At 34.6% G+C, this 16070-nt stretch overlaps 2 protein-coding genes across 2 annotated transcripts; one reads left to right on the forward strand and one right to left on the reverse strand.

The window, feature by feature from the left end:
* The first annotated feature begins 1146 nt into the window (after positions 1-1146).
* On the forward strand, positions 1147-1599 carry LOC112727108 (uncharacterized). The gene has a single exon (XM_025776746.1). The coding sequence runs from the start codon at positions 1147-1149 to the stop codon at positions 1597-1599; it is 453 nt and encodes a 150-aa protein (XP_025632531.1).
* A 12213-nt stretch (positions 1600-13812) lies between these two features.
* Positions 13813-15231, reverse strand: LOC112727114 (protein PSK SIMULATOR 1). The gene has a single exon (XM_025776759.1). The coding sequence runs from the start codon at positions 15229-15231 to the stop codon at positions 13813-13815; it is 1419 nt and encodes a 472-aa protein (XP_025632544.1).
* Between the last annotated feature and the right edge of the window lie 839 nt (positions 15232-16070).

Here is a 16070-nt window from a genome sequence, read left to right on the forward strand (position 1 = left end):
AAAAATTAGATATTAAATATATATTTTAAAAAATAATTTTAGAGATCAAATTTTGATGCAAAGGTTTTGAATCATTATTAGAAAAAATATCTTTTCATCCTTAGAATTTGATAATTTTTTGTCAAAGCAAATTTTTTTTTTAAATCTTTTTTATTGTGAATGACCACATTTTTTTAAAAATATAAACAATTTAGAGATCAAAATTTGCTAAAAATTTTTTGTGTACTTTTTAAAAATTTATTTAAATATTGCTACAAAAATTTAGAGCTAATGAATAAGTCGTTTATTAAATATGAAATTTTTTTTGTTATTTATGAAAAATATAATATTTATTAGTTCTTTTTGTCGTATTTTAATTTCAAATTATTCAAGGGTTGTTTTGTCAATAACATCTTTTCAGAATTTTTTTTTCAAAAATTGAATTTTTTTGGATACCAAATTAATAATTAATCCTTGTATTTAAACAAATTTTTATATAGACTTTTTTTATTTACTTTATGCTAATTTATATTGACCCCAAAAATTCAATCTAAAACAATAAAAATATAATTTTAGGTCATCTGTCCACCCATCGAAATATTTACAAACCAATAAATTACTATAAGAGATTAATCACTATAATTAATAGTAAATATATATACCAGAATTGGACTAATAGAGTATAAAACATACATATACAAAGGACCAATAATATATTTTCTCAATTAGGTCATATTCCTACAACACAAGTAGCTGATCCACTAAGAAATAGAATATCTTCCTGAAGCACACAAACAAATACAATAATGAATTAAAAACATGAATATTTACTTCTCATATATAGCGAAAACGTTTCTTACCTTTTCATGAAGTCAAAAATAGTACATTTTCTTTTTTAAATAAACAAAATCAATTTTTTTTCTTATATACTCTCTCCATGCAACATAAAGGAAATATGTCTAATTGAATCAATGAATGTGTATAAAAAGATTCTCCTATATTATTTTATTATACATGTTTAATTTATTAGTTTATTCCCCTTTTATAAGAAGGCATGGTAACTATTTATTTAACTGATGACTTAGGAAAACAAAGGAAATAAATTAATAAAATTGTCTTATTTTTGCTATTAATTGCTTATTGCCCTCATACTAGAGAAAAAGAAAAATGGATGGCCAAACTAAATCTTATACTTGTGTTTTTTGTAAGAGAGGATTCTCAAATGCACAAGCACTTGGAGGCCACATGAATATTCATAGAAGAGATAGAGCCAGGCTTAGGCAATCACTTGAAGAGAAAATGTTGCTTCAAATTGATGATGATCAACAAAAAAATAATAATACCAACCATAAGAAGCCATGGAATTTTCTAGAAATGGATGATGATGATGATGATTATGCAATAATCCAAAGGGGCAAAGGAACAATAATTGGTGGTACTTCAGAAATTCCTCATCAATTTCCTCTTCTTGTTGGGGTGCCACATAGTTATAATAATTATATGAATGAGATAAGGAAAGGTATTATTGAAGAAAAGAATATTGAAGTGGATCTTGAGCTTCGTCTAGGGTTTATTGAGCCAAAAGAAGCAACAACTTTGAGCACTAGGAAATTCTTTTAATTAAGCTTCTTTTTATATGAGGCTTAATTTACATTCCTTCAGTGGGAAGATTTTAAGAGGTTGATTGGTTTTTTGTGCCTACCTCTTATTCCATTCACCATCATATATGTGAAGGTAATTAAATTATATATAGTATATTATTTAGATATTATCATATAATTAAGCTTTTTATGTTAATATTGCTTAGCTTATGTGTATATCATTTTAGTCTTGCATATCGGTTGTAATTCTTTGTATATCTTTTCATTATGTTGTTATTTTTATATTATGATTTTATATGTAAAGTTTGTAATTATATATATGTATTTACTATTATTTGAAGTTGTTGCTTATTGTATTATAATATGAAAGATGTCATTTGTTCTTTCCTGTATAATGCATATACATGTTTCTAGCAAGCATTTAAATGAATCTATACTGAAAATCAATTCTTCCACTCTTTGATATTGCATTTTATTGTTTATATTTGTTCTTATGTTTATGTACTTCGTGCTATATAGGATTCGGTATTTTTGAAGTTTATGGCTATAAGTTAATAACAATACTGCGCTGAATATCAAAGCAACAATACAATGATGAGAAAATGATCAACTTCAATTTCCAAAAAATTAAAATGAGATATATAACCATTTAATTTATGGGTTTCTACATAATATAGAAATGATTTTGATATAGTATTCAACTTTTATGACTAAAAGACTTGAACTTTCATGGTTTAATGATATATCATATCAAAGTTTTTATAAAAAAAATTTAAATTCGATTTTTGTTATATATATATATATATATATATATATATATATATATATATATATATATATATGTGGGGTTAAATATTCTCTTAATTCTTAATATTTATGCTTAATATTAATATATTCTTTTTTAAATTTGGTCAAAACATTAATATTTAGAGAAAAATAATCATTTTAAAATTAATTATAATATTAGAGACTATTTTGATTTTAAACATAAACTTTAAAAATCGAAAGAGTATTTAATTCTATATATAACTTGTTCGGTTGCTTGGGTGAGTGGCGGAATGGGTGAGGTCGAGGTTAGAGCAGGTTAGAGCAAATGGGTGTGAGGAAGGATTTGGATCTGGGCGCAAATTTTAGGGGTGAGGTAATCGTCCGAGTTGTCAGTGGATCGGCAGGTGGGGCCACCTGTAAGGACACTTCGATACTTAAGTTAGTGTCTGCACCAAGAGGCATCTAATTAGGATAAGAAATGTGACGTACCTCTGGGGAGGGATAAGTCCCTCTCCATTTATACTCTGAACTCGGGTGGACTCCTTCATTTGGGCCCATCACCATAGAAGTTTCTATTAGCTCTCCAGGTTTTTTTAGCAGATGTAAAGTGATATGCGGGTCACTCTTAAATTCGGGTCGAATGATCCGGCGGATCGATAATTCGTGGTCGGATCCAAAGTCTTTGTTAGACTGGACTGGAACATAACTATTCATATATTTTTACATAGGTAATGATTTAAAGTTTTTTAAAAAATATATTTTTTTATCACGAAAACCTTTAGTAATTGTAGAGCCAGCTTGATAATGCTGATTAGAGAATAGTACTTGTATTTTTCAATGGTGATCATTGAGAATTTGAGAGTATAACTATTTCATTTTTTATAAAAGTTTGAATACATAGAATCAAAAATAATATGGGACATATGAAATTCACAAAGTGAATTATAGAGTATAGAAACTAATTCATACATAAGTCAAAATATTCTTTTTAGATTTATTTACTTATGATCGGAGCTTATTATGGATAGTTTGGTATCTAGGATTAACAAGCCATTCACAAAAGTGTTGGATCTGATTATGTGAAGCTGCTTTTTTAGTGTAAATGGGTCTTATTCTGAGACTTTACATATATTTTTGTTTTCTCATATTTATGGTGTCTAAATGTGTAGTGTCTCCTTATTCTTTTCTTTATGTTAAAATAACTTTGAGCCCACGTAAATACTATAAAAATCTTTAAAAAATATGAAATTAAGTGGAAAAAGTGAAATCTTTATGTATTATTTAGCTTATGTTTTGGATTTATATCTTTATGGTATGTAGAAAATGCCAAGATCACCATATGACAAATTTTATTAATATTAAATTGAGATATTTTAATTATAAATTTTATTCTCATGTATTACAAATCATTTATTATTTAGTATAATTATTTGTTTGAAAACTTATTTAATTTTTTTGTTATTAGATAATTATTATTCTATTAATATTTATAATATAGTTCAACTATTATTTAAACAAATTATTTATTTAAATTAATTGTTTAATATATTTTTTATTAATATTTACTTTAGTCATTTTAAAATGAATTCGAAAAGTATTTTAATTTTTTAATCAAATTTAAAATTCTAATTTCTATTACAATTAAAAAACTTTAATGCTAAAAAGAGTTATGTTCATATTTTAATCCGAAATAAAGTTAGGCCCAATAAGAATAAAGGACTATCCATAAAAAGGGTGGCCTTTTCTGTTTGCCCGACATCATAAGAAGTCAGATACAACAAGGAGGTCCAACCATACTTATTTAAATAAGTAACTATCTCCCTAAATATCTCCTATTATTTCTACCTCATCTAGAAGATATATCTCAACAAACTCCCAAGATAAAGGGAATGGTTATCCACCAACAAAGGTGAAACTAATCCAAAAGGTAATTATCTATTCTACTATAAATATACTGACACTCCTTAGGTATATCCAAGTCTTAATCTACTAAAAACCTGCTTAAACTCTTTGGTAACTTAAGTATCGGAGTCTCATATAGGTACCATCCCCATCTCCTCACGAAGAACTCGGACGGCGGCACCCCGACATTCGAATGGGTCGGATGCTGCCTCAAAAGGAGGCTGGACCCCATGTTCAGGCCCAAATCACCGTTTTAGGTAACTCCTCGGGAACATTGGCGCCGTTGCCGGGGACCTAAAAGTTTACATTCACGAATGGAAGACAATCAGTATGAAGACGGTCACACGACGTCTGAGTCAAAACCAGAACTTCACCATGACGACCTAACGCTAGCATTACCTCCACCTCGAGAGAGAACAAACGCCACCCACAGAGAAGGAACATCGGGAAATCCTCATCCGTGGCGGATTCATTCAGGGGTCCATGATGCGTGAGCATATTTACCCTATTTTCCCCTTATTTTCTAGTCATTTTCAGTTAGAATTTATTAAGTTTTATAATATTTTAGTACAAAAATTCTCTTTGAATGCTACTTTGAGTGTTTTAGGGTTTTTATTTATTTCAGGTGAAATTCGGAGTAATTTGGCATAGTTTTGTGCAAAAAGGAGAAGATTTGGAGCTGTCCCCCTTGGGCGCTAAACGCCCAACTAGCGTTTAGTGCTAGCAACACAGCAAGCTCAATATCATTTCTGCCTCTTTGGACGCTAAACGCCCAACTGACATTTAGTGCCAGGCAATCTGAATTTGAATCCCATCAATGAAGCATCTTTAAATGGATTTAGCTTTTATTAGTTATCTTTTATTTTATTTTTGTAATTTTTATTTACAAACAATATCTTTTAGTTTTAGGATCTAATATTTTATTTTAGTTTTGAATCAAATTAAGTTAAATATTAAAGGAAAAAGATTCACCCTTCAGGGGAATCTTCTTTCTTCGGCACTTCCACACTTTTGAGAACTCTTGTTTTCTCTATAAGTCATGAGCTACTAGACCTCCTCGGTTAAGGTTAGGAGCTCTGTTTATTTCTATGGATTAAGACTATTGCTTTTCTATTTTAATTAATGTATTGATTCAATGAATAAGATTACTTTCGTTCTTCATTTTATGAATTTGGGTGGAACGAAAGTATAACCCTTATTCTATATGCATTCTTGTGATTCTTGGAAGAGGTCTCTCACCTGAACAACAGCTTGAAAGTAAATTCCTCCTAAATTGCTAATTACTTGAACTAATCGGGATACGTGACATATAATTCTCTTAGCTTTGAGTAATTAGGGTTTTTGTGGCCATAAAATAGATTTGAACTTAACCCTCTAATTGAAATTAAGTTACCAAGACATTGGCGGTTAATGAAGGTTAGAGGAGACTAAATCACTAAGACATTAGGATTTAGTCAATTACAATTTTCTATGAAATAAATCTTGCATGATTAAAATAGTTGGTAAGAAAACCTAATCCAAAAAAGTAAACATCTCCGATACCTTAACTGATTTCTCTCATTGATTTCTCACCAAACCTCTTAATTTTTTTCTTTATTCCTTGAATTTCTATTTAATCCTTTTGAACCTCAAAACAACTACTTTCTACTTGCTTGACTAAGCTAATCATTTGACCATTGTTGCTCAGTCCATCAATCCTCGTGGGATTGACGCTCACTCACCTGAGGTATTAATTGGACGACTCGGGTGCACTTGCCGATTAGTTTGTGGATATAGAAAATCCTCAACAAATTTTTGGTGCCGTTGCCGAGAATTAACTGTGATTGACAACTATCAGTTATTTGATTTCTTAGATTAGGTATTATTTTTCTTAGTTTTATTTGCTTGTTTATTTTTCTTTAAATTTTTAAATTCGACTTTGTTTATTTTTCCTTAATTTCTGATTTTAAGTTTAGTGTCCCGTTAGAGATTTTTTTTTTGCAATTTTCAAAAATATTATTATTGTCTCTTGTTTAATTTTTGAAAATTGTTAGCTACTTTTTCTTATTAGTTTTCGAAATTTTTAGTTTAATTGCTTGCATTGTTTTGTTTTATCTCTTTTTACATAGGATACCTCACTGGGAATTCTCTACACTCTAACGTATAGATTCTCATACTTTTTTCTTGTTTTCTATTTGTTTATGAGTAAGAACAGGGACAAAGAACTCCTTCTTGATTTTGATCCTAAACTTGAGAGGACCTTGAGACGGTGTTTGAAACAAGCTAGAGCTTACAAAGCCAGTGAGAATCTCAGGGATACTTTTGAGAAGGAAGCCATGGATCACAAAAGTCCCAATAATGTTGTTAATGTTAATGGTAGGAATGCAAATGGTAATGAGCAAGATAGGAAGACACTAAATTCCTACACTGCTCTTACTCTTGATTTTTATGGGCGCAGTATTGCTGTACCTCCTATTGGTGCAAACAATTTTGAGCTGAAGGCACAATTGATCACTCTAGTGCAGCAAAACTGCCAGTTTTATGGGCTCCCACAAGAAGATTCATATATATTCATCTCTATCTTCCTGCAAATCTATAACACTGTGAAGACTAATAGAGTGAATCATGAAGTCTATAAGCTCATGCTCTTTCCATTTGCTGTGAGGGACAGAGCAAAGTAGTGGCTAGATACTCAACCCAAGGAGAGCTTGGACTCTTGAGACAAAGTGGTCAATGAATTTCTGACTAAATTCTTCCCACTTCAAAAGTTGACTATGCTAAGGGTGGATGTTCAGACTTTTAGGTAGAGAGATGGTGAGACCCCCATGAAGCCTGAAAAAGATACAAGCAAATGGTTAGGAAGTGTCCCTTAGATACGTTTTCAGACTGGACCAAGTTGCAGATTTTCTATGATGGCCTCTCTGAGATGGCAAAAATGTCTATGGACAATTCCGTAGGAGGTTCTTTTCACATGTAGAAGACGCGTGAAGAGGCTAATGAATTTATTGAGACGGTTGCTAATAACCAATATCTGTATTCTTTTGAGAGAAATCCTGTGAATCCTGTGAAGAATGGGTTATGGAGGTGGACACCCTGGATGCCATTCTAGCTCAGAACAAGATCATGTCACAATAGATCGGTATGATTACTCAGCACTTGAGTGTGATGCAAGTCTCAGCCATTAATACTCAAGATGCATGCTATGACATGAGTGAAAGCTTCAACCAAGAGGAGAATTATAGTTATGCTCAACCCACTCCTAAGCAAGTTAATTATATGAGAAATTTCTCTAGAAATCCCAATAATGATCCCTATGCTAATACATTCAATCAGGAATGGAGGAATCACCCCAATTTTGCGTGGAGAAAGCAACCCCAATCGGGAGGAAAGTCCTTTGGAAGGTGAAGATCCATTTGTGGAAGAGATCATGTGAGTTGGAGTTTCCAAAAATTTTAAAACTCTCGACATGGATCTCTATTACGGGACGACCGATCCAAGACATCACCTCAGAAATTTCAAAAGTCGGATGTACTTAGTTGACGCTTCTAATGCAACTCATTGCAAAGCTTTCTCGACAACCCTAACCAAAGCTACAATGAAATGGTTTGACAACTTACCTCCCTGGTCGGTAACCTGTTTTGACGACCTAGCTAGGAAGTATCTTACTAGGTTTTCAATACAAAAGGACAAGGTGAAGCATGCTCCAAGCCTGCTATGAGTGAAACAAGAAGTCGAAGAGACACTCCGAGATTATATAGAAAGATTCAATAAAGCCTGCTTGAAAATACAAAACTTACCTACTGAAACAGTAATAATGGGGCTTGTTAATGACCTTAAAGAAGGGTTGTTCTCCTAATCCATATCTAAGCGACACCCGACTTCCTTGTACAAAGTACAAGAACGGGAAGAAAAATGCATTAACATGGAGAAAAATTCTTAACTTAGAGAGCCTCCCCCGAGACCCAACCTGTCCTATCTAACTCGAGATAAGGAGAAGGAAGCTAAGAAAAAGGAAAAGTACAACTCAGAAAAGCCTTGAATGTACCATAATTACACTCAACTCCGAGTTTCTCTTATAGATGTCTACAGGGAGATATGTCACACTAAAAAGCTTTCACCTCCTCGCCCTATTAAACATAAAAGGCAGGAAGTCAGACAGAATACTGCAAGTACCACAAGTTGTATGGGCATTCTACTAATGATTGTTATTATTTGAAAAATGTCAAAGAAAAGATGGCCAGAGAAGGTCAGCTAGAAAGGTACTTAGCTGAAAGATTGGATGATCAAAGAAAGAGAAAAAGAGATGAGGACGGAGGACGATAAGAACGTCCCCACAAACTCTTGAACGACATATACATATGATAAATTGAGGGTTTGCTGGAGGAGAAATCTCGAAATCCTCATGTAAAAAGCATTTCAAAGAAGTATACCAAGTTGGAGAAGACAACAAAATTTTCGATTTACCAACCATCTCGTTCACCAAACAAGATGCTTAAGGGGTGGCATCTGACCACGACGACCCAGTAGTAATAACAATGATCCTCGCCAATATAAATTTCTATAGAACTCTGGTGGATCAAAGAATTTCGGCAGACATACTGTTTAAGCCTGCTTTTGATAAACTCGGGTTAGAAGAAAAGGATCTGAAGTCGTACTCAGATAACCTCTTCGGGTTAGGGGACATGCCGATCCGATCTGTTGGATTTATCTCTCTATACACCACCTTTGAAAATGGCACAAAACAAGGACATTAACCGTCGACTACATTGTGGTTGACATCATGTCAATGTATAATGCCTTAATAGGTCAGACCACTTTAAACTGACTAGTAGTAGTTGTCTCTACAGCTCACTTGTGTATGAAGTTTTCCATTGTAGAAGGAATTTTTACCATAAAAGGAGATAATAAATTGGCACGAAATTGTTACAATGAAAGTCTTAATTTAACAGGCAGTCAACACTGTCGAATTCGACGGTGTCCGAACTCGGGAAGAACTACGTCTCTAACTTGAAGAAAAGATAAAAAAGTACAAATCGGGGATCATGTCGAAAAGACAACGAGAATAGGGGCCAATCTAGAGGAAGGTCTAAAATCACATCTCATTGGCCTCTTACGAAGAAACTCTGACCTCTTCACCTGGAAAGTCTCTGATATGCCTGGTATAGATGCCGACCTTCATGAAGACTAAGGCCGGGCTGGTATGTAGTGACTTTAATTTTGATATTAACTTAGTTATATTCTTTTGCATATCATTACTAGGCAACCCCGATCATCATATTGTTTCGATGCAACAGGTATAGTCGAAGTCGTTGAATCATGAGGTGACATTGGCGGAGACGTTTAAGTACACCCACGTGATAAAGGAGAACAAAGCAAGATTCGCTTATCAGCGGTCTCAGGATCATTATTTGAGTAAACATACATCTGATCTTCTGCTATAAAATTATTAGAGATTAACTGTATATCTGTCATAGTAATCACAATAACTTGTGTTACACAGGAGTCCTACACACAGAGACTAGAGGCCACGACTCAGCAGTCTTAGCAAAGTGGGAAAGACATCACCGATGGCTCTGCAGCTTTAGTCGTTGGTCCCGATGCAGTTTGGCGCGAGATCGCCTCAGCACCGTACAAGAACCGCGTATACGGGCTGGGATCGTTCTTCACCAGCAACCTCCGCACCTCCACGTTGAGGCCGTCTTTAGGCTATGCCTCCAGTCAAGACATCGACCCCGAGAAAGGCGTGAATTTGAGACTGCAAGTGCAGGAGCTCCAACACAACCTTCACCAGCAAGCTCAGGAGTTGAATGATTATCGGGAGAACTATCAAGAGATCCCCACCCACATGACATCTACGGATGAGCTCAGACTGAAGTGGAGGGAGTTGCTAGAGCGGCTTTAGCGTATGGAAGCTCAGACGGAGGTGTATTAAGCCTAGATGTGCGCTGTTGGCATCAACCCTGCTGGTGGTAGCACCGCTACTGGTGGCAGATTGGTAGTGGTCCTGCTAGTGGTAGCGGTCCTGGGATACAGACATCACCGCTTTCTACACCGTCGACTCAGGGCCACGGGATCGACGAGGACGAGGACGAGGACGAGGACTATCAGGATCTATAGTTGTTAGTGTATAGTTTTATTCTTTCATTGTATTTATTTGATGTACTTGAGTTTTTATTTGTTTGAACATTGTATTATTTATTTTAAATATTAAATTTTTATTATTTATGAATTGACCATTAATTGTGTGAAAAATAAGTTTAAATTAAAAATTAAAAAGTAACCATTTATTTTAATTTTTTTTTTTAAATTGACATTACCGTAGGAACAATCATATGGTAATAGTGTGCGCAAAACAACATTTTTTGGTGTCAACAATACCGTCGAAAAAATCGACAATAACAAATTGGTTTTCCAAGTTGGTAATCCATCACAAAATCTGACGGTAATTACCGTCGCACGAAAAAATCCGACGGCAACTATTTATTGGCAAGGCTTATACCATCCGATTTCTTCCGATGGTACGGATTTTAATTATTTTTCTTACTGTAAATCCGAAAATACTCAACATTTTTCTTGTAGTGTTTAGGGTTTAGGGTCTAAAGAGCATCAAATGGAATAAAAATAAAATTAATTTGACAATTTTAAAAGTTTAAAACATATATTTCAATCAATTAAACACAATTAGGAGAAAATTCACAAAAGCATGTATTTTTAAGGAATAAGTACAAGTTAAATTGATAAATTCCACTCTTTCTAATGAAAAATTTATGGGTTAAGTACTTTTTTCATCTCTAAGGTTTGGGTAGAAAATTTAATTCGTCTCCGACCTTTTTTTGTTATTAAAATCATCCTTAATGTTACAAAAATGTTATAAAATCATCCTTTTATCCATAAACAACATTTTTTCGAACAATTTTACCCTTAAATAAAAATAAAAATATTAAAAAAATAAACTATCCCACCCCTTACCCCACTCCTCGCACCTAAAACAGAAACAAAAAAAAAAACAAAAGACGTAGAACAAAAGAAGAGAGAAACAGAGAGGAAGAAGAAAGAAAAGGAAAGAAAGAAGAAGGAAACAAAGCAGAGCAACAGCTGGTGTTGAGTTATCGACGCCAATCACTGTTGTGCGGAGCTCTTGTGGAGCCTCAACTCGAAGCGGAGACCCGACCCAGAGAAATTATAAATGTTCGGATCTGTCCGCAAGAACTGAACCGGAGTGGAACTGGAAACGGAAGGGAGGGGAGGAAGCTTTCACTGGTGACGGTGGAGGTTCTGGCGAGGACGAGTCAGATAGTCACGAGTCGCCGCAGCTGTCTGTCATCTCCATCGTTGCTTCGGTCGTGAGTCATGAGTCACGAGTCACGGTGGAGGTTCCGACGAAGACTAGCGAATGTTTTCCTTCATGATTGCCATTCAGCGAGAGAGATCGAGGATTGTGTTCATGTTCTCTGCTTGAAAAAGGTTTTTCGGGATAGAGAGGGTTTGGGGTTCATGTGGCGTGTGGGTTTAGGTTGTTTTTTTTTAAATGTTCAAGGTTTTTCTTTTGTCCCTCTTTGTGGAGTCGATGAATCCTGGATTTTGATTGTAAAGTTTGAAACTTCTTTGAGTTTAAATGTGGGACTGTGCATTGATACCTCGCATCAAGTGCAATTTAGCAATTGTGCCATTCTCAATACATTTGGTTCTTGATGTGCTGTACTAGTTTTGGTACATTTGCCATGGTCATTTGGAGCTTGGGGTCAAATATTCAGGTTTTTCTTATTTTTACCATTTTTAAGAATCTGTATCTAACTTGAGCACTGTTTTTTAATTACGTTGTTGTTGTAATTTTGAAGTAGTTTTTGTACAAAATTTATCTTTAACGTAGTTTCTATTTTGCCAATTTTGGGGATTGACATTATTTTGGGAATTTGTCAATGGAGGATTTGGGGTGGTTTCTTTAATATTTTTTATTTTTATTTTAGGATAAAATTGTCCAAAAAAATGTTATTTATAGACAAAAGGATTATTTTATAACGTTTTATAACGTTGAGGATGATTTTAATAACAAAAAAAAATCATAGACGAATTTGATTTTCACCCAGACCTTAGGGACGACAAAAATATTTAACCCAAAAATTATCATAAAATATAAATTTATCACTCATCATTAGGGGTGGCAAACGGGCCTAAACCCGCTGGGCCGGCCCGTGTAACCCGCCAAAAAAGGCGGGGCTGGGCTGGAAAATCGGAACCGCCAAATAGCAAAAGCCCGCCTAACCCGCACCGCTTAAACCGTGGGTTTTGGCGGGCTTTGGCGGGGCGGGGCGGGCTTCCCCGCCGGGCTAAGGTTTTTTTTAGTGAGGGGGTGTTTTTACAATTTTTTTCCTAAAACCTAACTTCCCCCAACCTAACTTGCAAGAGTATGAAGATAAAAATTGAGTGTTTTGAATTATGTTTATGTTATTTTGGAGACAATATTTATAATTATGTTTTGGATTATGTTTATTTTGCTTTGGAGAGAATATTTATACTTATATTTTGAATGAAAATTTGGTTTATAATTATATTTATTAGATATTTATAATTACAAAGACTTTAATGTTTGTCAATATAAAAATATAATTTTTTATGCCATTGAAAATTATAAATTTATTAATATGGTTGTGAAATTATATATATTATTTAGTAGTTAATAGCAAAAAAAAAAGGAGCTTTGGCGGGCTTAGCCCGCCAGCCCGCCAACCCGCAGTTAGCCAAAGGCGAGCTTCTGGCGGGGCGGGGCGCGCTTGCCACCCCTACTCATCATGCAAACTTTAAGTGTGACTAAAAAATATATATATTTAAAAATATTATATAATAAAAGATCATATTTAACGACATCAATTTAAGGGAAAAAAAATTAAGAAATCCATAAACAAACTGCATTTGTATCGCGAATTAAACCCGGGTTACTTGCATTGTTTACTTTTGTTGGATATTTTATGTTTCCCATCACACTTATTTCCTGCTATTAAATCCAGCATGAAAATCATACCAATCAAACCTTACACATCTAAGTTAAAAGAATTATAGACACAATGTTCATATACAAACCATTACATATAACATAACTCATCTTATAAAAGGCAAACTATGTTACATTATATTCTCTCAATCTTTCAAGAAATGCAGATGGTAGCTAGGCAACTATATATATATATATATATGCTGACAATGGCTTTCAATTTAAATGGACCATAAGACATTAAGACCCTACTAATATTAATATCAATCATGGTTCATGACAATAATGCACTACTTGTTAAGATTAAGACTAACTTGTTACACAAAAAACAGAGGAAACATAACATTTAAAAAAAAAACCTCATGTCTAAAGAACTGAATTCCTCTTTTATTATCATAAATAATGAAAACAATGCTTAATCTCCTAAAAAAACTAAATACTCCCTACCAATTGAATAAATAATTCTTTCTAGTTCAGGAATTACTAACCTAATTCGCAAAATTCATTCTAATTTCCAAAATATCTTAGCTCCATATATCTTATAACCTAACTTAAATTACCACAAAAATATTGGAATAATTTAGACTCTACATTCTACAACCGTTTCTCATACAAATATATATAACTCAACCCTACTAGCACCTCCACTATGGCTGCCTCCACCTTCTCCAAGTCAGAGTAATGTAGTGTTTGCAAAAGCAGCACCCTCTCCCTCACCTCAAACGGCTTCTTCTCCAAGAGCCTCTCGCTGTGCCACCGGACTGTGTCATGCGCCACCGGCAAAAGCCAATCCAAAAGCTCCCCCACTGCCTCCCGCCACCCATCTGCCAAGGCATCACACTCCTCCATTCCGTTCTCTCCCTTTCTCCACCTTGCTTTAAGTTTCGCCCTCACCTTCACCCGCAACCTCTCTGGCAGCATCTCATACAGTGTCTCACGTGCCCCCTTTGGGGGCGCATTGAAACAACGTTCTGCAAATAATATCACATTGGCATACTTAAATGCCAACCTGGCTCCACCAACTGTGTTTGATGGGGCCAACTTTAAAACATCACCACATTTTTCGTTGCTGATACTCTTGGCATCAAATTGTATCCTGTCAGGTTTTAAAGCACCGCTATAAAAATTGACCGGATACAATTTGTTGGTTTTAGAGAAGAGGGGACCAGATTTTGTTTTGTAACTACCACGCTGGTGATGATCGGAGAGACAAAGATTGTTCTGGTACAACACACGGTGTTCTAAGAGGCAATAAACGCTGTTGTCGAGGTTGTCGTTGTCGTTGTTCTTGTCTGAAAACAATGAAACGCATCCTCCAAAAACGGAGCATATTCTTGCATAAACAATGCACACAACCTTGGCCATGATCCCAACGGTTTTATCAAATGTTTGGTTCCACAACGAAACCTCCTTATAGTGCTGCACTTGCTTCCTCTGAAATTCAATCTTTTCTTTCAAGTAATCGACATTGGGTTTTGGAAAGTTGTTGCTGTAGTTGTAGTTGTAGTTGTTATTACAACGCTGCATCTTCTTCTCGGAAGCTTCCAACTCCGCCATGGTTTCCAAGGCTGTGTGGAGGTTTCCGGTGGTGGCAACGAGCTTCTCCATCTTCCCGATAACCTTATTGGCGCTCCGTGTGGCGTAACCAAGCTTCCTGAGATCGATGACGCCAAGCTTGAGGTCGTTATAGACGAGGTCGAAGCGGGAGAGGGAAACGTCGGAGCACTTCCGGCCAAGCTGGGACACGGTGATGGCGGCAGCGTCGAGATCCTCGAGGAGCTCCGCTGCCGCGAGGTTGAGGAGGAAGCATTCCTGGTGAGACGTGAGGTACGCCACTCCCTTGGATTTAGTCGTCTGGCCGCGGAGGCGAGTGATTTCTCCGTCCGAGAGAGAGTGGTAGAGGCAGACAAGGCGGCACATGCTTTTGCCGACATCAAAGGCGCGAATTTCTAATGTTCTCGCCTTTGATTCTGCCGGCAAGATTTTGGGTCGCCTTGACAATACCATAACCATTTCCGCAGACTGTTTGATCTCTTACTGACAATTTGTTTTCCTATTTTTCTTGTTTTTCAAAGGTTTTTTGCTGTTAACTTTGTTTTTGGTGAGGTTCTGTTTGACTTTTGACTGTTGAATAATTTTTTCTTGAAAGATTATGGGTTGTGACATGTGATTTGTGAATGTTTGCGTTTGAGGAGATGTGTTGTGTTTGGTTGGGTTCATATATAGGGTGGTGATGGTGGGGTACAAGAAGGGTACATGTGGAATGTTTTGAACATTCTTCAAAAGGATCACGCGTTAATCGATATTGTAGATTTCATTAGGTAACTTAATTATTCAATTCACCGATGTGATTTGGACACATAATTATAAATTTTAAAATTTATTATTTTTTGTTAATATTTTAGTTATTAATTTATTTTTTTGTTTAAATAATAATTTAATAGTATATTTTTAATTCATATTTTAAAATATTATTGATTACTTATTTGTCAAAAAATTAAATTTTATTAATATTCTAACATTCCTCTATAAATAACACAAAAGATTTTCTTAACAAGCATGATAGAATATTTTAAAGTAAAAATTCATATGCAGTCGACTTTACGAAAAATCGATAATTGAGAACCGTTAGATAATTTAACTGATTTAATTAAATTTTTATCTAACAACTGCACCTGAATTTTCACCATATTTTAATAGATGCAAGATTTTTATCCAATATCGTATGTTTAGTTTGAAGAGAAATAACGTAATGTTAAAATTTTTGAATCCTTTAAAAGTGAAAGCATCCCTAATTTATTAGCACAATTAAAGGATTGGTAGTTCTTAATCTTGATATATTGTTTTTTGGA

Source organism: Arachis hypogaea, chromosome 2, assembly GCF_003086295.3.
Source record: "Arachis hypogaea cultivar Tifrunner chromosome 2, arahy.Tifrunner.gnm2.J5K5, whole genome shotgun sequence".
In the NCBI taxonomy this organism is placed as follows: Eukaryota; Viridiplantae; Streptophyta; class Magnoliopsida; order Fabales; family Fabaceae; genus Arachis; species Arachis hypogaea.